The sequence below is a fragment of the Musa acuminata genome, chromosome BXJ3-8 (genome assembly GCF_036884655.1).
Source record: "Musa acuminata AAA Group cultivar baxijiao chromosome BXJ3-8, Cavendish_Baxijiao_AAA, whole genome shotgun sequence".
In the NCBI taxonomy this organism is placed as follows: Eukaryota; Viridiplantae; Streptophyta; class Magnoliopsida; order Zingiberales; family Musaceae; genus Musa; species Musa acuminata.
Window position 1 is genome coordinate 41217464 of NC_088356.1, and position 21924 is coordinate 41239387.

At 49.3% G+C, this 21924-nt stretch overlaps 3 protein-coding genes across 3 annotated transcripts; all 3 read left to right on the plus strand.

Moving 5' to 3' along the window:
• The first annotated feature begins 7092 nt into the window (after window positions 1–7092).
• Window positions 7093–8073, plus strand: LOC135644204 (uncharacterized). The gene has a single exon (XM_065161672.1). It carries the CDS (start codon window positions 7093–7095, stop codon window positions 8071–8073), a length of 981 nt encoding a protein of 326 aa, XP_065017744.1.
• Window positions 8074–8122: 49 nt separating this feature from the next.
• LOC135644205 (uncharacterized) lies at window positions 8123–8743 on the plus strand. The gene has a single exon (XM_065161673.1). It carries the CDS (start codon window positions 8123–8125, stop codon window positions 8741–8743), a length of 621 nt encoding a protein of 206 aa, XP_065017745.1.
• A 2695-nt stretch (window positions 8744–11438) lies between these two features.
• On the plus strand, window positions 11439–12926 carry LOC135644206 (cytochrome P450 726A27-like). The gene is made up of 3 exons (XM_065161674.1): window positions 11439–11612; window positions 11724–11942; window positions 12375–12926. The coding sequence occupies exons 1-3, from the start codon at window positions 11439–11441 to the stop codon at window positions 12924–12926; spliced, it is 945 nt and encodes a 314-aa protein (XP_065017746.1).
• The last annotated feature ends 8998 nt before the right edge of the window (window positions 12927–21924 follow it).

The following is a 21924-nucleotide window of genomic DNA, read 5'->3' on the forward strand; positions in this document are numbered from 1 at the left end:
GTTTAACCGTGTTTCAACTTGTGAAACTGGATTCGATATTTGGCACACACTCGAAGTGACCCATGAGGGCACAAGTAGAGTAAAAGAGTCAAAAATCAATTTGCTGTTACACTCCTTCGAACTTTTTCGGATGAAACCGAGTGAAACCATTGGCGACATGTTTACCCGTTTCACGGATGTCGTCAACGGTCTAAAAGGACTCGGAAAGAGCTTTTCGGATTTTGAGCTTGTTAATAAGATACTAAGATCCCTTCCTAAGAGTTGGGATCCTAAAGTCACCGCTATTCAAGAGGCAAAAGATCTGCGAAATTTCCCTCTTGAAGAACTAATCGGGTCATTAATGACCTACGAAATGACTTGTAAAGCTCATGAAGAGCAAGAAGACATCCTTCCAAAGAACAGGAAGGATATGGCACTCAAAACTTCAGAATGCCACTTGAGAGAAAACTCAAGTGATGAGGACTGTGATGATGACTTGGCACTTCTAACAAGAAAGTTTAAAAAGTTCTTTAAAAGAAACAAGTTTAAGAATGATGCAAAAAATAAACTTGAACCCAAAAAGGACCAAGTAATCTGCTATGAATGCAAAAAGCCGGGACACTACAAGAGTGACTGTCCCCAAGTCAAGAAAAGAACAACAAAGAAGAAGGCGCTCCAAGCAACATGGGATGATTCAAGCGCATCTGAGGAAGAGGAGTCCAACACCGAGCAAGTTGCTCATTACGCCTTAATGGCTATCGGAGAGGAGGTAACAGATTCATTAAATGCTGATTTATCTTTCGATGAATTATTAAATGCTTTCAATGACTTATTTGACGAATGCAAGAGTATAAGTAGAAAATATAAATTGCTAAAAAAGGTGCATGATAGTCTTACTTGTGAGTTTGATAAGTTAAAAGTCGAACATCATGATAGTTTAAATTCATGTATCAAATGTCATGATTTAGAAACTTTACAAAAAGAAAACTTGCTACTCAAGGATACCTTGAAGAAATTCGAGGTTGGTAGCAAGTCGTTGAACATGATCCTTGCAAACAAGGGTCACGTTCCAAAAAGGAGTGGAATTGGATTTGTGAGAAGTCCTCACCAAAATCCAACCTCCTTCATAAAAAGCTCCATCTTACATGTTCAACACCAAACCAAGTGCAACTTTTGTTGCAAATCTGGACATAGGGCACATTGTTGTCCATTCAAGAAAATAAGTCCAAACAAACTGATTTGGGTTCCTAAAGGAACCATGATAAACTCGATGCAACATGATAGAAAATGTAGATCTATTTATGAGGCACCCAAAAGCAAATGGGTTCCTAAAGATCATCCCTTCCTATAAAAACATTAAAATTTTAGGCCGGAGCAAGAAATAATATTCTGCTCCTTGACTCTCGATGGTCAGAAATCAAGAATAAAAAAGGAACTCGCAACGCTTAAGTAACAAGTGAAAGTTATGAAATCACAAATACGAATTGGATACAACCTTATTAGAAACATATGATATCCAAATTCACATACCTCCTTGATCTTCAAAACCCGTTAACACTATCATCTACGAATTGATTCTTGTATCATGAAACTAAATATGTCATGATCTTAAAAGGGATACCAAACAAACTATCAACATACGTATGCACGTTAAAAGATCTATTTTGATCATGCAAGAGCTTCTTCCGTAAATAAAAACTCATACGAAGTCATGTAACAAACGCTAATTGCTCTGAAACTCTCCTCAAGGCAAAGGCTCTCTGATCAAATCATATTAGGTGCTCACTGGCTGCAGGCGGTGGCACCTCTCCAGCTGGCGGTTGCACCTCCAGCTATCACGGGTTGCCAGAGGTTGCACCGCTCCAGCCAGAGGTGCAACCGCCCGCAACTCTGCCTTTTTAAACCCACACTAGGGCCGGCGGTGGAACCGACCCCAACTCACTCCCATTTCCTCCTCTACTCTTCCAAGTCTCCTCCACTCTCATTTCACTCCTCTAAGCCGTCCAAATACCTTCCATTTCGGAGCAAAACATCAAAAATCCTTCCCTCTCTTGAAGATTTCACAAAGGTACTCTTTAAGAAGCTTTTAAATTCTGTTTTGTTCTTCATTTACTCTAGCTCATCATCATCCCACTAAACAGCAGTAATTATGGGATCTAGAAGATCCTCAAGGGACAAGGGAAAGAGGAGATTAGTAGAAGAATTTGATTTCACTCTTTTCGATTCAAAATACCATGCTGAAAGATTTCCCTCTTTCGAACTTAGATGTATCACTAAAGGAAAATACGTAGATCTAAATGAACTAAGAGACTTAGAGACCATCCAATGGTTTGCAAACCTAGGTCTACTTCCAATCTTGCAGATTAACGAACCCATCTATCCTAGGCTTGTTAGATTATTTTACAATAACATACAAATAGATGATGAAGGAAGGATGTCCACCTATCTTTTGGGACAACACATCTCAATCACTGATAGATTCATTTGTGATATGATAGGCATTCCCATAAAAAGCATAGGACTCTACTTTAGAGGATCATGGGATGATGAAAGTATTGGAACATCCTATGTTGAAGCCTTAGGAACAATCTTTGCCAATCCTAACATAGCATTAGTTCCTAAAAGTTGTGAACATCTATTGCCTTTGAACACTAAGATACTTCATTATATCATGACTAGTATAATTCTCCCTAAACAATACCATCATGATGAAATTAGTCAACTAGAATTAGGAACTATGTACTCAATCATGAAGGGACATGACATCTGTCTTGGCTATCTTATTCAACAAAATATGTTAGAATTATCAAAAAAGGATATGATGCTCCCATATGGTGGTATAATCACTAGAATAATAAAAGCTTACGACATTCTAATATCACCAGAGGAAGAAGTAATGAAAGTAGATCGATACAGCATAATAAACAAAAATCTACTTCACCGACTAAGATGTTACTATAGAAACGGTAACTGGGTTAGACTCCCTAGAAGGACTGATCATCCTCAACCTGAACCAGAACCGGAAACACCAGTATTTAGGGGTACCCAATCTCCTCCGACCCTTCCCTTTGAGGAAACACATCCAGTTGAGCAAACTCATACATCCATTGAAGAAATTGGGATTCGTATGGATCGATTTGAACAGAGACAAGAACGGATTGAACAAAGACAAGATCAAATCCTATCTGAGCTGCAGCAGATTCATAGTCAATTTGACTCCTTGTTTAGGCACTTTAATTTTCCACCGCATCAATGAACTCATTGAACACCTGTTGTTGTTGTAAACTTCTCACTTCTGATGTACTGAATATAAACATCTATTATGGTAAAAGTTATCTCAGATTTTTATGGTATCATTACTGTTTTGGCATGTGATATGTCCAAATTAAGAATGTTGTGCTTTGAAACGAAAAGTTTTGAAAACCTTGTGCTTTGATTCGAAGAATGTTGATATGTCCGAATACTTAAATTTGTTAAAATTATTTTTCGGACTATATTGTATGATCAAATCACTTGATTGCCATGTCTCTATGACTATATGCAACAAAATCTTCTCCGAATGCATCTTATTTTTCGAATGCTATGAACCAGATTTTTCGAATGCATCAGATACACTTTCATGAAAAATAAGTATCTGAAATAGATTTGATGAAGTGATTCATGTGTATGTATTCCATCCTGCAAAATCTTTACATGGACAATGGATTATAACACAAAGGGGAAGAAGTATTTAGAGCAATCTATGTGAAATTCCTCTATAAGCTTGCTTTGATTAATTTCCTGGTATCATGATTATTATGCTTTTTGTTGATGACAAAGGGGGAGATATATATATGAATTGATAAACACTGCCATACTATAAGTGATGCTATAAACACTGCTATGATTATGCCATCCTTGCATCACCAAGAGATACAAAAACATGTGCTAAAGTTTGCATTATGCCCTGAGTTGATATGTTATCATGTGAAGAAAATGCAAAAACTTACTAGTATATTTCAAATGTATGCATCATGTAATAGTGCTTCACAGCTTTATATGATAATGTTCATACTACATGATGAATGGTTACAAACACAATCATACAAATCTGATGTTGTATGTCAAGCCCTGACATCATCTTTGAAGAGATACATCATGATGAGTATCATGATGGGAGTATTGATAAGTTTAACTGATCTAACTTATCAATACGTCACTTGAATTCTTAGGTCTTGAATTCAAGGTTGACTTATCTCAACTATGGCATATAGATAGGGGGAGTTAAGGATAACTCCATTATCAACTGATTGTCATCATCAAAAAGGGGGAGATTGTTGAATCTCGGATTTTGATGATGAAGTCAATTGTCATTTGTTGTCTAATCTATGTGTTGAGATAAGTGTGCAGGATTAACTACGATGAAAGATAGACAAGTAGCAGGAGTTGCGCCGGAGTCAAGTTCATGATCACGTTGGGAGTTCGAGAGTTCGACGGAAGTTCGGACGGTCGTCGGAGGTTCTGCGAGAACAGATCCGAGAAGTCCAGAAGCTTGCCAAGCGAAGCTCGTCGGAACTTGCCAAGTGGATCGTCGCAAAGTCCAGGAGTTTGCCGGAAGTCCGCAGGAGCATCACCGAGGGTTCATCGGATGATCGATGGAAGTTCGCCGGAAACTCGCCGGAAGGAGCGATTGACGCACCGAAGCAAAGCTGCAGAAGTTGTCTTAGATTTAATCGTAGTTAGCACGATGATTAAGTTGGAAAATGGGAGGTGATCCCATTGGCTTAATCTTGGGGCAAATGGGCCCCTGAAAGATTGAAATTGGGTCGAATGGAATGAACCATTCGGACCCTGATTGCACCAGGAGGTGCAACCGCCCAGGCCAGGAGGTGGCACCGCCTGGGCTAAGCCTCCCAGCGAGACTGGGCGGTGCAACCACCCCAGCCGGGAGGTGGCACCGCCTGAGCTCAGTCTTCGAGCTAGACTGGGCGGTGCAACCTCCCTGGCAGAGAGGTGGCACCGCCTGAGCTCAGTCTTCGAGCTAGACTGGGCGGTGCAACCTCCCTGGCAGAGAGGTGGCACCGCCTGAGCTCGGTCTTCGAGCTCTGCCAGGCGGTGCAACCTCTCCAGTCAAGAGGTGCAACCGCTTGATCCCGGAATTCCGGGATTTGATCGTTTTGAGCTCCAAATTTGAATTGGGTTGGGGCCTATAAATTCCCCATCCATTCAACACTGAAAAGATACAGACCTACACCGAAATCTTGATCTTTTCTGTGATTCTAAGAGCTCAAAAGTGATTGTAAAGCCTTTAAGTCTCCTCCTTCTGTTCTTCAAGTTTTCAGTTGTAAAGTGAGGAGAGAAAGGTCTGTAAAGGTTGTCTCCTGAGCCTGTCAAAAGGAGAGAAACTGTAAAAGGGCAGTTTGGCCTTCACCCATTGAAGGAAGGCCCCTAGTTGACGTCGGCAACCTCGTCGGTGGAGGAAGCCAAAAGTGGAGTAGGTCAGGACTGACCGAACCACTCTAAATCTCTGGTTTGCGTTTATCTTTGAGCACTTTATCTTTACTGCAAACCTCCTCCACTACTACTGCTCTCTGCGCTTTCACGAACAAGTTCTAAGTGCTGTTCTTCCGAATCTGCATTCAGACGTAAAGTCGTGTTTTAGTACATTACAGTTTACGTTTACGTTTTGATTCTGCAGAACTGTCATCTGTGCTTTTGCAAACGAGTTTCTTTGCAGTTTACACTTACAGTTTGATTCTATTTATAACTGCAAACTGTCTTCTGCAATTTTACGAACGAGTTTCAACATTTAGACGTAAAACTGCATTTAGACGTAAATCGGCTTTCCTCGCACAATCGTCAGATTTCAGTTTACGTTTACGTCTTGATTTCAACTGCATACTGCCCTCTGCGAATATACAAACGAGTTTCAAAGTTCAGACGTAAATCTGCGTCTAAGACGTAAATCTGCGTGTAAGACGTAAATCTGCGTTTAGACGTAAATCTGCGTTTAGACGCAAATCTGCGTTTAGACGTAAATCTGTTTTTTGCAGATTACCTTTTGAGCTGTACAACAACAACACATTGTCTTTATACTTCTGCTCAATCTGTGCTTAGACGCAATCTGCGTTTAGACGCAATCTGCGCTTAGACGCAATCTGCGCTAAGACGCAAACTGCGCTTAGACGCAATCTGAGTTTAGACGCAATCTGCATTTAGACGCTAACTGTGTTTAGATGCTAACTGCGCTTAAACGTAAACTGCACTTAATCATAAGTAATCTTAGAATCGGTTTTTGCATCAAAATAGTCTTTGTCGAACGAACGCAGCCTTCGCTTTTTAATCGCTGAAAAATATCCGCTGCACTAATTCACCCCCCCCCTCTTAGTGCTCTCGATCCTAACACCCAGCTGACCCCTCATGGCCGGCCAAGGTAGGGGAAGGCGCTGACTGACATCCCCCATGCCCTGCGGCAGCTCGGCCTTCCACGCAACGCCCTCGACGACGACAGACGCCATCGAAGGTACGACCCTGCTCCGATAGGACGACACATCAGGTAACATCAAACCCACTTATAAATAACCCCTGGCTCCCAACGGGCAAGGGGGACAATCTCACTCAAAAACTCCTCTCCGCATCACTGACTTGATCGTCGGAGGGGTCGGGCCGAGCAACCGACCCGACCTGTGTGCAGGAACTCGACCGCTGCTGAATCCACTTGGCGTCGCAGAACTCTCCAGCCAGACCCCCTGCATCAGCCACCACAATATCTCAAGGGGAGCCACATCTGATCCTAGCCATTTGGAGCCCTGAACCAGCCGCGTCGACCCCGAGGTCACGACTGAAAAAGTTACTTACCGTAACAGATTGGCGCTAGAAGGAGGGCCCATCCAAATGTCAAGCGATCAGTGAATCCACTCCGGCGGACCCTCGACCGCCGGGCTCCCCGCCTCGGGGGAACGTCCCCTACATGATGAAACCCACGACGAACGCCCCGCAGTGGTGTCAGAACGCTACTGGCGACTGTTCAATGACCCAGGCTTGTCGCCTCCCCACGGTGCACCTGCCGGCCCGTCACAAGTGTCACCCGAGGCCTTTCACGACCTCGCCCACCAGGTCCAAGCCTTGACAAGCATGGTGCAGGCTATCGTCCCGATCATCTCCCAACGGACCCCTCCGCACGCGACCCGACCTTCGCAGCAACGGGCGACCCCCGTCCAGACTCACGCACCACTTCCAGAGCTTCCTGTCTCGCCTCGAAACCCCACAACTCGGCCCGGGAGCCGGGAAGCAGAGGACACGGCGAGCCGCCCCGAGCCCGAGGCCTCGACCGCCGATTCGACGAATGCCTTGCGAGCTCAGCTGCGCCTCGTCAGTCAAAAACTGGACGAGGTACAACAGGAAGTTAACAAATCAAAAGGAGAGCTCGGGGCGGACGGACACCAAGGATCCTTGTTCACCCCTGAGATACAGGAGCAGGCGATCTTGCCACACTTCCGCCTCCCCTCGCTGGACGCGTATGACGGCGCCGCTGACCCAGAGGACCACGTGGCCGCTTTCCGCGCCCAGATGGCGCTGTACGGGACTTCTGACACTTTAATGTGCAGGGCATTCCCGACGACTCTGCGAGGGCCAGCCCGCACGTGGTACAGCGGCCTGAAGCCCGGGACCGTCGCCTCCTTCGATCAGCTCGCCAAAGATTTCGAGCTTAACTTCTTGGCCTACGCCCGACCGAAGCCGTCCATGGCGCTGCTCCTCGGACTCAACCAGAAGGAGGACAAGCCCCTCTCCCATTTTGTGAACCGCTTTACGACGCAGATCCGTGGATTATCGTACGCTCACCCCTCCCTCTTGATGCAAGCATTCATGACAGGCCTGCGGCCCTCCAGGTTCTTCTGGTCGCTCGTGGAGCGGCCCCCCGCCGCGGTCCCCGAAATGCTCCAACGTGCTAGTCAATTCGTCGCCGCGGAGACTTGGATGGCTGGGAAGCGGGAGGACCTCAAAAAGGTCAAGTCAGAGCCGCCCCGACAGCTACAACCCGCTGCCTCCCGGCGAAAGATAGACAAGACCCGAACCAAGGTCCCCTCTCCCCGCCTTGAATTCATCTCGAACTGAAATATTCCTGCACGAGAAGAGAAAGGGGCTGCTCAAGGACCCTCACCCAATGAGGAACCCGCGGGAGCTCGCAGACCGTTCAAGGTATTGCCGATTTCACCGACAGCACGGACACAACACTGAACAGTGCTACGAGCTGAAGAGGCAAATCGAGGAGCTCATCCTCAGAGGACACCTCGGCCAGTACCTCCGGCCGAACAAGGGGCAGTCACCTCGACCGGAGGGCCGCGTCGAGCGCCACATCGATGTGATAGCCGGGGGCCCTGCATTAGGGGGAGGCTCCATGTCGGGCAGAAAGGCGTATGCCCGAGCCGCCCCTGACGAAGCCCCGGGACGCGAGCCCGAGCCCGAGATTACCTTCCCAACCGGAGCTTCCGAGCGCCCCGACCACGACGACGCCTTAGTGATATCGGCCAGGGTAGCCAACGCGCAAGTAAGGAGAATCATGGTCGACACGGGGAGCTCGGCCGATATACTTTACTTCGACGCCTTCCAGAAGCTGGGCTTGGCCAGGGAAAATCTGAGCCCGATGTGCTCGACACTCACCGGTTTCACGGGAGATTCGATATCACCCCTAGGGGCTATTACTTTGCCCTTGACTCTGGGGACCCCGTCGAGGTCGAAGACGGTGATGACCACTTTCTTGGTGGTCGACCTTCCCACCGCCTAAAATGCCATACTCGGTCGGCCAACCCTCAACAAGGTCAGAGCCGTCGTCTCGACCTACTACCAGACCATCAAGTTCCCAACTCGCGCTGGAGTCGGGGAGGTCACGGGAAGCCCCCGAGAGTTCAGGCGGTGCTACCTTACCGCCGTTTCATTGGGAAAGAGAGCCGGGACCGAGGCGCCACTGGAAGACCCACGGGAAACAAAAAAACTGGCTCCTCATCCCGAGCCGAGGGGGTCCACTATTGACGTACCTTTGTGAGAAGCTTGGCCAGACCAGGCGATCAAAATCGGATCCGAGCTGCCCGAGCGGGAGCAGGAACAGCTCGTTGGGCTCCTACGGGAAAATGCCGACATCTTTGCCTGGTCCCCATCAGACATGACGGGTGTCGATCCAAAGGTCGCGGAGCATCATCTCAATATCCCACCCGACGCTCGCCTAGTGAAGCAAAAGCCCCGGCGCCAGGCTCCTGATCGACAACGCGCCATACAAGAAGAGGTGGGCCGACTCCTAGCAGCAGGCTTCATAGAAGAAGCCAAATATCCTCAGTGGTTGTCCAATGTAGTCCTCGTGAAAAAACACAATGGAAGCTGGAGGATGTGTATTGACTACACCAGCCTTAACAGTGCATGCCCTAAAGACTGCTACCCCCTCCCGAAGATCGACCAGCTGGTCGACGCAACAGCTGGGCACGCACGCCTATTAAGGGTACAACCAGATCAGGATGGCACCCGAAGACAGAGAACATACGACTTTCCTCACCGATCAAGGGGTATACTTCTACAAGGTCATGCCGTTCGGGTTAAAAAACGCTGGGGCCACATACCAGAGAACGGTGAACAAGATGTTCGCCCATCAGATCGGGAGGAACATGGAGATCTACATGGACGATATGATCGTGAAAAGCCCGGAAGCCGAAACGCACCTTGCTGACCTGGCCGAGGCATTCGCCACACTGCGCAAGTTCGGCATGCGACTCAACCCCACAAAGTGTGCTTTCGGCGTCACCTCCGGGAAATTCCTCGGGTTCATCGTACACGAGAGAGGAATTGATGCCAACCCAGAGAAGGTTCAAGCAATAATCAACATGCAGTCCCCCCGGACGATTAAAGACCTGCAGCAACTTAACGGAAGGCTTGTCGCCCTATCTCGCTTCCTCGCCCGGACGGGCGATCGCTGCCTCCCGTTCTTCAAGGATCTCAAAAACCCGAGGAACTTCCAGTGGACATCCGAATGCGAGGAGGCCTTCAAACAAATAAAGCGGCACCTGGCCAGCCTCCCCTGCCTCGCCTCTGTCTCTCCTAGCGAGAAGCTGGGACTATATTTAGCGGCCTCCCCGCATGCAGTCAGCTCTATCCTGATTAAGGAAAGCTCCGGCCAACAACTCCCGATCTACTATGTCAGCCACGTCCTGAGTGAACCCGAGGAGCATTACCCGCCAATAGAAAAACTCGCGCTCGCCCTGGTGCTCTCGGCTCGGAAGTTGCGCCCTTACTTCCAGGCACACCCGGTGGAGGTCATCACTGGCCAACATCTTCGGCAGGTCTTAACAAAATTCGATGTTGCAGGTCGGCTCCTCAAATGAGCGGTGGAGCTCGGTGAACATGATATAAGATACGTGCCCAGGACCGCCATTAAAGCCCAGGCGGTAGCCGACTTCATCGCGGAGTTAACTCAGGCGGGGGACGGAAACCCCAAGCAAACCCTCGAAGCTTGGACCCTACACGTGGACGGCTCGGCCAACTCAAGGGGTGCCGGCGCGGGACTGGTCCTCCTTGCCCCTGACGGGCGCTCGTTTAAGCGTTCCCTCCGCTTCGGGTTTAAAGCCACCAACAAAGAGGCGGAGTACGAGGCGCTTTTAGACGGACTAAGGCTGGCCCGAGAGATGCAGGTAGCCGCGATACACGTCCTCACCGACTCGCAGCTTGTGGCCAAGCAGCTCAGCGGTGGATACGAAGCCCGGGACCCAACCATGGCGAAATACCTGGCACGGGTAAGGGACCTAACCGCCAAGTTCCATTACTTTACGTTATCTAACGTTCCGAGGGAGGAAAACGAACGAGCCGACACGCTAGCTAAGCTAGCGTCAAAGCCGACCTTCGAGGCACGGCCAGAGGTTGAGGAGCTCCCGGCTCGCGCCATTGAAGTAGCGACTACGGCCTCGGGCAGCGCGCCGATCACGTGGGTGCAGGAGCTGCTGCGCTTCAAACGGGATGGAACCCCTTCCCTCGACGAGGCTGCGGCTCGGCGCCTGCGTCGTACGCACGCATGGTACACCGAGGAGAGTGGCCGACTTTACAAACGGGCCTTCACCTATCCCCTCCTGCGATGCTTGGAGCCTGACGAAGCCCAGACGGTCCTAGCCGAAACCCACGAGGGGGTCTGCGGCGAGCACATCGGCGGACGAACCTTGGCGCACAAATTACTCCGCCAAGGCTACTACTGGCCGACCATGTGCCAGGACGCGAAAGCTTACGTACAGCGGTGCAGTTCGTGCTAGCAGCACGCTCGCGCACCCCGACAGCCCGCGATCCCGCTCAGCCCCATCGACTGCGCATGGCCATTCGCGCAGTGGGGTTTGGACCTCCTCGGACCCTTCCCACCGGCTTCCGGACAGCGGAAGTACATAGTTGTAGGAGTGGACTACTTCACAAAGTGGGTCGAGGCCGAGCCGCTGGCGACGATCACGGAACATCAAATGGTGAAGTTCGTGTGGAAGAACCTGGTAACTCGGTTCGAGTTGCCCAAGGCCATTATTACGGATAACGGACCTCAGTTCACCGGTAGGAGGTTCCGGGAGTTCTGTGTAGGGCATGACATCCAGCTAAGATTCAGCTCAGTCGCACACCCTCAGACAAACGGGCTGGCAGAGGTAACCAATCGGTCAATCTTGGACGGACTCAAAAGAAGGGTGTCCGCAGCCCGATCGGCCTGAACCGACGAACTCCCTAGCGTCCTATGGTCACTACGCACCACTCCCAAGACCGGAACTGGAGAGTCCCCGTACAGCCTGACGTTCGGAACCGAGGCTATCCCGCCATTCGAGGTGGCTATCTCCACCCTTCGGACGAGGAGCTACGACGAGGAAGTCTCAAACGAAGGACTTCGCGCCAGCCTCGACATGCTCGAGGAGCGACGCGCCGACGCACACCTGAAGGCTCTCTCTTACCAGAGAGCCGTCGCAAGGGTCTACAACAGGAAGGTACGACCTCGACCGATAAAGTTAGGCGACCTGGTCCTCCGAAAGGCCGAGGTCAGCGACCCGACCCGAGCCAGGGGGAAGCTAGCCCCCAAATGGGAAGGACCTTATCGGGTCGTCGAGGTAGTCCGACCGGGTACTTACCGGCTCACGCCAATGAACGGTTCTCCTTTGCCGAGAGCCTGGAACGTCGGGAACCTTAAGAGGTTTTTCGTCTGAAACGAAGAAACCTTTTTCGTTTAAAGAAGAAGAGCTCTCTCCCGAAGGAAGAAGCTCCCGCCTAGGAAAAGAAGAAGGAAATAATAAAGCTAAAAGAGAAAAGTCTTTCCTTTTATTGAGGATAGCAAAACAAAATACAGGACCTGACTTACAAAAATCGACCGACCAGCGGAACAAAATACAGGACCCCTTTCTTCATTGTCGGGACTCCTCCAGGCGATCGTCGAAGGGGACCTCCTCGGGCATGTCCACCCCTTGGTCCTCAGGGTGAGGAGCGAAAGGGTTCTCCTCCACCTCGAGACCTGGGTGGCGAGCGCGGAAGCGGGTCGTGGCGATTCGGTACCCATATTCGAAGGATACCCGCCCCGTCCGCGTCAGCCCAAGCTCGAACCCCTTCGACTTCTTGTATGCCTCGAGGAGCTCCTTCTCCTTTACGGGTCGAAGTCGGGCCTCCTCCACCAGTGGGACGCTCCGGAGGAGTTCCGGCCGGAGCGGTTCGTGGGCAGCCCGATCGACGTGAAGGGACACCACTTCGAGCTGCTGCCGTTCGGGGCGGGTCGGCGGATGTGCCCCGGGAACAGCCTCGGCCTGAAGATGGTGCATCTGAGCCTGGCCAATCTGCTGCACGGGTTCAAATGGAGGCTACCGCCGGGGATGACGGCGGAGGAGCTGAATATGGATGAGATCTTTGGGCTGACGACGCCGCGGAAGGTGCGGCTCCAGGCGGTGGTCGAGCCAAAGCTTCCGGCTCATCTCTACGGCGCCTGATGATGCTGTGTTACGTGGGGTGAACAAGTCACAAATTCCAGCTTTTGCATGATAGTAGTATGTGTTGTTAATTAGTAGGTTGAAGGGAAGTTTGCTGTGGTCCAATAAACTCTACTCTTGAGTTATATATATATATATATATATATATATATATATATATATATATATATATATATATATATATATATATATATATATATATATATATATATATATATATATATATATATATATATATATATATATATATATAACAAGCTACCTCCCAATCTTTGAATCAAGTTAGTGATCAGAGTATTAGAACTAATAGATGGGAGAAATTATTTATTGCAGAGATAAAAGAAACCTAAGCGATTGTTAGGCTTGAATTCTGAGCTTGACGTTAATCTAATGACTTCTTTTAAGTTTGATTATAATATTAAAATTTATAATTCTTTAATAATTGTCACATCATTCGATAATATTTTTAATTTTAATCATAAATAAATAAATATTATAGAAAGAGTGATTGACAATAACTTTAAAGCAATTCACAAGCAAAATATAGAAGCAATTCACATTAATATTAATTGATAGGGGTAAAAAACTGATATTACATAACACCCCGGATTTGGCGTAATACACCCCTACGTCAGACACCCTGTGCGGCACACTACCCCAGAACGAGCATTAACGACGACACGACACGCACCCATACCCACCGTACCCAAACAACCCCCCCGGCTGACCCCTCATGGCCGGCCGAGGCAGGGGAAGGCGCTGACTGACATCCCCCATGCCCTGCTGTCACGACCTTAGCTGGAATTGCCTAAGGCGTGCGGCACCCTTGCGGCCAAAGACGCGAACTTAGCTTGCGTTGCCTAAGTCGCGAGTCACCCGTGCGGCAAAGACGCGAACTTAGCTTTGCCTTGCCTAAGTCGCGCTTCGCCCTTGCGATCTTGCTCCGCAAGGATCAGCCCACTTTGTAACCTCTCGCAGGTCCCGAAGGACCTGTAAAAGAGAAAGAGAGTTAGATCGAAAGAACGAGCAACGGACACGTCCCGAAGTCTCGCGAAAAGGAAAGCTTTACAAGCAATTCGTCGAACACCTTGTGTGCACAAGAGAAAAGAGGGAGAGGGGGACAAACAAGGCTTTCAAGGATGAACGAACAGCTGCAAGCCCACAAACAGCCGCTCACCTGGTCCCGGACGCAACACCAAGTTCCCGTAAAGGTCACGTACGAACTTGCGAAAGAGTGTTCAACGCCCGGTATATAACCGAAGCCCCATCCAGCCATGTGCCACACGGGGGGTTCCTGGGTGCTGAGATGGCTGACGTTTTGGTGAGCGGAGGCAGCACTCCGCTCACCTCCCGCGGCACGCGAAAACAAAGCCGTTTTGGGCTGTTTTGGGGCTGTTTTGCTCGGTTCGGTGAGCGGTCGCTTTGCAACGCTGCAGCTTGTTCGAACTTACATATTTACAAGCAAAATGACCCAAAACCATGAGAAAACATGCTGTTGGGCAGCTGTACATGCGGGTGTGAGCGACGAACGGTTCGTTGAACGGAGTTGTTGCGGGTGCGCGACGACCGTTCGTGACATTCTCCCCCACTTAAACTGTCGACGCCCTCGTCGACGCTTGTTGGTAGGTGTTGATGACTTCTTCTTCATGTCGCAGGGCGTCTTCAGGCTCCCAACTGGCTTCAGTTCGGGGAAGCTTTCGCCACTTCACCAAGTACTCTGTTTGTTCCGCTCCGTTGGGTAGCTTTATCTTGCGATCCGCCAGAATGGTTTCCACTCGCTTCTCGTAGGAGGCTGTGATGGGAGGTAGCCGAGTTGGAACACTTCGAGAAGCGTCTTGCGGATCTGAATGGTAGGCCTTCAGGTTGCTGGCGTGAAGAACGTTGTGAATTTTGAACCACGCCGGCAGCTGCAACTTGTAAGAAACATTGCCTACCCTGCTGATAATTGGGAAGGGTCCTTCATACTTACGCACCAATCCTTTGTGAACTCTATTCCTGAAGAATTGGAGTGATGCTGGTTGGAGCTTTACCAACACCAAATCGCCAACTTTGAACTCTTGCGGTCGCCTTCCCAAGTCGGCCCACTTCTTCATCCTCTTTGCCGCCTTCTCCAAGTAAGCCCGCGCAATATCTGCATTTCGGTGCCACTCCTTTGCGAAATGATAGGCTGAAGGACTACTTCCAGTATACCCAATTGCCATGGTGTGCGGAGTCGACGGTTGTTGTCCAGTGATAATTTCGAAGGGGCTCTTGTTGGACGCAGAGCTCCGCTGCAAGTTGTAGGAGAATTGGGCAATGTCCAACAGCTTCACCCAATCTCGTTGATTGGCACTCACGTAGTGCCGGAGATATTGCTCCAAGAGCGAATTTATTCTTTCAGTCTGACCATCCGTCTGGGGGTGGAGGCTTGTAGAGAAGTATAATTTTGATCCCAACAATTTGAATAGCTCGGTCCAGAATCGTCCTAGAAACCGAGCGTCTCGATCACTAATGATATTGTGTGGGACTCCCCAATACTTCACTACGTCCCTCATCATCAGTCTGGCCGCCTCTTCTGCTGAACAGTGTAGGGGAGCAGCAATGAAAGTTGCATACTTCGAAAACCGATCGACCACCACGAGTATCGATCCGAGTCCCCCTACAGGTGGCAAACTTGATATGAAGTCTAAGGAAATGCTCTCCCATGGCCTTTCTGGTACGGGCAACGGCTCCAAAAGCCCCACCGGCTTCCGCTGCTCCACCTTGTCTTGTTGGCAAGTAAGGCATGTTCGAACATACTCCTCCACATCAATCCCCATCTTTGGCCAGTAGAAGGCCCTCTCCACGAGAGCCAACGTTCTATGAATGCCGGGGTGTCCAGCCCAAAGGGAATCGTGACACTCTTTCAAGAGTTCACGCCTTAGATTGTCCACTCGGGGAACATAAACCCTATTCCCTTTTGTGTAAACAAGTCCCTCCTGGACCCAAAATCGTCGTGCCTTGCCTTCTTTGATGAGCTGCATCAGGATAACTGCCTGGGGATCACTATACAGTCCATCTCTGATTCGGGAAAGGAAGGTGGAGTGTAACTGACTTGCTTGGCCTCTGCCCTCCAGTTGTGCAGCATTCACGCATTCCACTTTCCGACTCAGTGCATCGGCCACGACATTCGCCTTCCCGGGCTTGTATTCCATTGCCATGTCGAATTCGGCCAGGAAGTCCTGCCACCGTGCCTGCTTTGGTGAGAGTTTCTTCTGAGTTTGGAAATAGCTCAGGGCGATGTTGTCTGTCCTCAGCACAAATCGCGACCCAAGGAGGTAGTGTCGCCAAACTCGTAGGCAGTGGATCACCGCTGTCATCTCCTTCTCATGCACTGGATACCGCCTCTCGGTCTCGTTGAGTTTGCGGCTCTCGTAGGCCACCGGATGACCTTCTTGCATGAGTACTCCACCAATAGCAAAGTCTGAAGCATCTGTATGGACTTCAAAGGGCTCTCCATAGTTTGGCAATTTGAGCACTGGTTCTTCTAGAACAGCAGCCTTCAGATCTTGGAATGCTATCTCACATTTGTCAGACCACTTCCAAGGCTGCTCCTTCTTCAGCAACTCCGTCAGTGGGGTTGCCCGCTTCGAATATCCAGCAATGAAGCGTCGATAGTAGTTGACGAAACCAAGGAAGGATCTCAACTCTGGCACCTTCTTTGGAGTTCGCCATTCCGCAACTGCTTGCACCTTCGACTTGTCCATCCGGATGGAGCCATCACCGATTCGGTGCCCCAAGAACAGGATCTCAGTTTGAGCAAAGTAGCATTTCTCCCTTTTTACGAACAAAGTGTTCTCCCTGAGAACCTTGAAAATCGTCCGAAGGTGCTTGACGTGCTCCTCGAGCGTTTGGCTGTAGACGACAATGTCGTCCAAGTAGACGACCACGAACTTATCCAAATACTCCTTGAATAGCTGGTTCATGAGAGTACAGAATGTTGCCGGAGCGTTGGTTAAGCCGAAAGGCATCACCAAGAACTCAAACGCTCCATATCTAGTCACACATGTAGTCTTTGCTTCGTCGCCTTCAGCAATGCGCACCTGCCAATACCCCGACCGAAGGTCGAGTTTTGAGAAATACTTCGCCTTGCCCAATTGGTCGAACAAGTCCGCGATGAGCGGGATGGGATACTTGTTCTTCACTGTTACTTTGTTGAGGGCTCGGTAGTCGACGCATAATCGGAGGCTCCCATCTTGTTTCTTCTGGAAGAGAACTGGAGCTCCGAAAGGTGCTTTTGAGCTGCGGATGAGACCACCGCTTAGCAGTTCACCTAACTGCTTTCTGAGTTCTGCCAACTCTGGCGGGGCCATGCGATAGGGTGGTCTCGCTGGAGGCTTCACTCCTGGCTCCAGCTCAATACTGTGATCCACGCCTCTGCGTGGCGGAAGAGTCTTCGGCAACTCGGGTGGCATAACGTCTTTGAACTCCTTCAGGACGTTGGCCACCACAGCAGGTTCTTGAATGGCTTCTTCATTGAGTGGCTCTAGCTTCATAGCAGCCACGAATGTTAGTTCGCCCTTTCGCACCCCTTTCTTCAATTGTAATGCCGAAATATGTTGGGGCTCCTTGGTTCCTCTCCGAGAGACGGGCACCACACAGGGGTCATCGCCTCCCATCATACATAGGGAATTCAAGAATGGCATCGGCACCAACTTCGCCGCGTGCATAAACTCCATTCCAAGAATCACTTGGAAGTCATCTAGTGGCACGGCCATCATGTTGGTGGTTCCGCTCCAAGTCCCGATTCTGATGGGAACTCCCTTCGCCAATCCGGAGATTCGCCTGGCCTCCGAGTTCACTGCTTTCATTCGGCTTGGGCTCTTCTCCAATGTCAACCCAAGTCGCTGTGCTTCACGATCGGCTATGAAGTTGTGGGTAGCGCCCGTGTCCACCATTGCACGGGTCGTTTGGCCATTCAGCTTGATGTCCACATACATCAGTTCACTACTTCCTGCTTTTTGTGCCTTCGTCTTCGTGTTCTCCCCCACTTGACCCCGCATAGCGTTCAACAAACGCATTGCTCCCATTCGGGGTCCTTGCGACTCTTCATCGTCGTTGCTGGATTCAGAACTGCTTGAGCTAAGGGCAACAGCTTTGCCCTTGTCCGATCGGGGAGGGTGGATGGAAGCTGTCAAAGCGTTGAGTGCCTGCTTCTGTGGGCACTCCCTTACCATGTGCGGTCCTCCGCACAAGAAGCATCCTCCAGGTTTTGAGGCCTTGCCTTTTGGATTCGGCCCTTTGTGGGAGCTCTTCTTCTTCTGTTCGCCCCCGAGCTCCTTCCCTCGAGAATGTTTTTGAGGGCGATTGCTTGAAGATTGTTTCCTTCTCGCTGGGTCTTCAGAGGAAACGAAGTCGGTGAGCCTTTCTGCAGCTGCAATTGCCCCGACCACGTCGGTAACATTCCTTCGATTCAGCTCTTGCTGAGCCCATGGTTTCAAACCATCAAGGAAACTGAACAACTTGTCCTTCTCGGACATGTCCTGTATGTCCAGCATCAGTGCAGAAAACTGCTTTACATAGTCTCGGATGGTGGTACTTTGGCGGAGTTGTCTCAACTTCCTTCTTGCGACGAACTCTGTGTTCTTCGGTAGGAACTGAGTTCTCAACTCCCGCTTCAAGTCTTCCCATGTGTCGACTCGACACCGACCTTGTTGGATTTCCTCCCAACGAGTTCGCCACCAAAGTTTCGCATCTCCGTTCAGATACATTGTTGCTATAGAAACTTTGGTATCTTCAGAATCGGGCCTCGTAGCTCGGAAGTATTGCTCCATGTCGAACAGAAAGTTCTCGAGCTCCTTGGCATCTCTGGCCCCTCCGTATCCATGGGGCTCAGGTGCCCTCAAGTTTTGTGGCGGTGCAACGCGGGTGTTGCCTCCTCCCGCATTTAGCGTTCTTGTGAGCATAGCCACCTTTGCCGTGAGTTCCGCCACAACGTCTTGTAAGTGCAGCACGGAGTCCTTGGTGTCATCAGACAGTCGGTCGACTAGGGCCTCGACCTTGTCGATCCTGGACTCCGCTTCCTCTTGCGAGCTCTCTACCCCAACAAGTCTTTGTTGGCCATGGTAGAGTTCCTCCATGCTCGCTTCCAGAACATCCAGGCGGGTTTCCGCCGTCGTGAGTCTCTCCTTATGACTCTTTTTCCCAGTTAGCGCACCAGATTGCGCTTCCTCCGCTCGCGGAGAGTTACCAACTTCTCGCTCATCCTGTTCGCTGCCGCGATCCTCGTGAGCGGCTCCAACAGCATGAGAGCGAGTGTGCACATGCAGCCCACCTGCGGCTGCTTGGGGCAAGGTTCCAGCTTGCCCCGTCTTGCTTGATTCGCCACGATGCTTTGCCATGGCGAAGTTGCGAAGTTCGTTCGCTGTTCGATCGAAGAGCTTGCCCGCTCTGATACCACAATGTCACGACCTTAGCTGGAATTGCCTAAGGCGTGCGGCACCCTTGCGGCCAAAGACGCGAACTTAGCTTGCGTTGCCTAAGTCGCGAGTCACCCGTGCGGCAAAGACGCGAACTTAGCTTTGCCTTGCCTAAGTCGCGCTTCGCCCTTGCGATCTTGCTCCGCAAGGATCAGCCCACTTTGTAACCTCTCGCAGGTCCCGAAGGACCTGTAAAAGAGAAAGAGAGTTAGATCGAAAGAACGAGCAACGGACACGTCCCGAAGTCTCGCGAAAAGGAAAGCTTTACAAGCAATTCGTCGAACACCTTGTGTGCACAAGAGAAAAGAGGGAGAGGGGGACAAACAAGGCTTTCAAGGATGAACGAACAGCTGCAAGCCCACAAACAGCCGCTCACCTGGTCCCGGACGCAACACCAAGTTCCCGTAAAGGTCACGTACGAACTTGCGAAAGAGTGTTCAACGCCCGGTATATAACCGAAGCCCCATCCAGCCATGTGCCACCCGGGGGGTTCCTGGGTGCTGAGATGGCTGACGTTTTGGTGAGCGGAGGCAGCACTCCGCTCACCTCCCGCGGCACGCGAAAACAAAGCCGTTTTGGGCTGTTTTGGGGCTGTTTTGCTCGGTTCGGTGAGCGGTCGCTTTGCAACGCTGCAGCTTGTTCGAACTTACATATTTACAAGCAAAATGACCCAAAACCATGAGAAAACATGCTGTTGGGCAGCTGTACATGCGGGTGTGAGCGACGAACGGTTCGTTGAACGGAGTTGTTGCGGGTGCGCGACGACCGTTCGTGACACTGCGGCAGCTCGGCCTTCCACGCAACGCCCTCAACGACGACAGACGCCATCGAAGGTACGACCCTGCTCCGGTAGGACGACACATCAGGTAACATCAAACCCACTTATAAATAACCCCTGGCTCCCAACGGGCAAGGGGGACAATCTCACTCAAAAACTCCTCTCCGCATCACTGACTTGATCGTCGGAGGGGTCGGGCCGAGCAACCGACCCGACCTGTGTGCAGGAACTCGACCGCTGCCGAATCCACTTGGCGTCGCAGAACTCTCCAGCCAAACCCCCTGCATCAGCCACCACAACATCTCAAGGGGAGCCACATCTGATCCCAGCCATTTGGAGCCCTGAACCAGCCGCGTCGACCCCGAGGTCACGGCTAAAAAAGTTACTTACCGTAACATTAATCATATTAAATCTCAAACCAATATAACATCATCAAGCAAATTCTAAAATCAAACAATTTAATTTATTCAAATGTTTCAGTCTTGCCACACAATAACAACAGTCATCCAATATAACATTAACAATAGCATCCCTTGTTGGCTAAATTTCATATCTTTGCCGATCAACAAATGATCCATATATTTCATCATAAATATCATACAATCATTGTTACAAAAATAAGGATAAAATGGATTAATATAATAATCACACAAGTTGACCAATGTGAATAGCATGATTCATTTAGATTCGTCTTGTTGAAGACATTTGACCAACTTTATCTTCCGTATTGTCTAAATAAATCAATTGTAGATATATCTTTCAATTTCTTTACATGTTTCTCAACAAATAAACACCTAATATGAGATAAAATATTTTGATAGCATAACTTACAATTAATCTAAATATATTTGAATATAATATTTTTAAGAGAGAATTGTAATACAAGTAGAATTGTAATACCAATGGTTATCGCTATATAGTAGAACCAAAATATATTGAGCGGAGTTATCTAAGATGATCCTTAGAATAGAGTTTGTAATTCTTCATCCCAAATACATGATGATGATGTGTCACCTACAATTGAAAAAGGATAAAAATATTAGTTGATCTATCACAAAGTAAAATAAATTAAGGAACAAAAATCAAGTATATTAGTTTTCCTTAAAGTATATTAGATATGGCCAAAATTTTTATCCCAATTGTATAATTTCATAACAAAGAATAAAATGATAGACGTTTATAACTTCATCGGTAAATTCTCCCATAGCTACTAAAAACTAAAATAATTTATATTCAGTTCCATCTTTCTAAAAAGTAGAACAACTAATGTTACAAATAACAAATGAAAATTCAACAATAAATTATTTATAATATTTACTACAAATTCTTCAGTTTTGAACCTAAAATAGCAGTCGCTGGATCCCTTGCCCCACTCGATGGCTCTCTTCGTCTGGTCGCCATATGATATGACGGGCGTCGACCCGGAGGTCGCCCAGCATCACCTCAGCATTTCACCCGACGCCCGCCCGGTAAAACAAAAACTCAGATGGCAGGCCCCTGATCGGTAGTTGACCATACGAGAAGAAGTGGGTCGACTCTTAGAGGCAGGCTTCATAAAAGAAGCCAGATACCCGCGATGGCTATCCAATGTAGTCCTCGTCAAGAAAGCTAATGGAAGTTGGAGGATGTGCGTTGATTACACCAGTCTCAACAATGCATGTCCGAAGGACTGCTATCCCCTCCCGAAGGTTGACCAGCTGGTCGACGCTACGGCCGGACACACCCGCCTCTCATTTATGGACGCCTTCTCGGGATATAACCAGATCAGAATGGCACCCGAAGA

Coding starts and splice junctions, on each gene's coding strand:
- LOC135644206 (XM_065161674.1), top strand. CDS start 11,439: ATGGTGAAGTTCGTGTGGAAGAACCTGGTAACTCGGTTCGAGTTGCCC. Junction 11,613..11,723: donor AGACAAACGGGCTGGCAGAG/GTAACCAATCGG, acceptor ACCACTCCCAAG/ACCGGAACTGGAGAGTCCCC. Junction 11,943..12,374: donor CAAGGGTCTACAACAGGAAG/GTACGACCTCGA, acceptor GGACTCCTCCAG/GCGATCGTCGAAGGGGACCT.
- LOC135644204 (XM_065161672.1), top strand. CDS start 7,093: ATGGTGCAGGCTATCGTCCCGATCATCTCCCAACGGACCCCTCCGCAC.
- LOC135644205 (XM_065161673.1), top strand. CDS start 8,123: ATGAGGAACCCGCGGGAGCTCGCAGACCGTTCAAGGTATTGCCGATTT.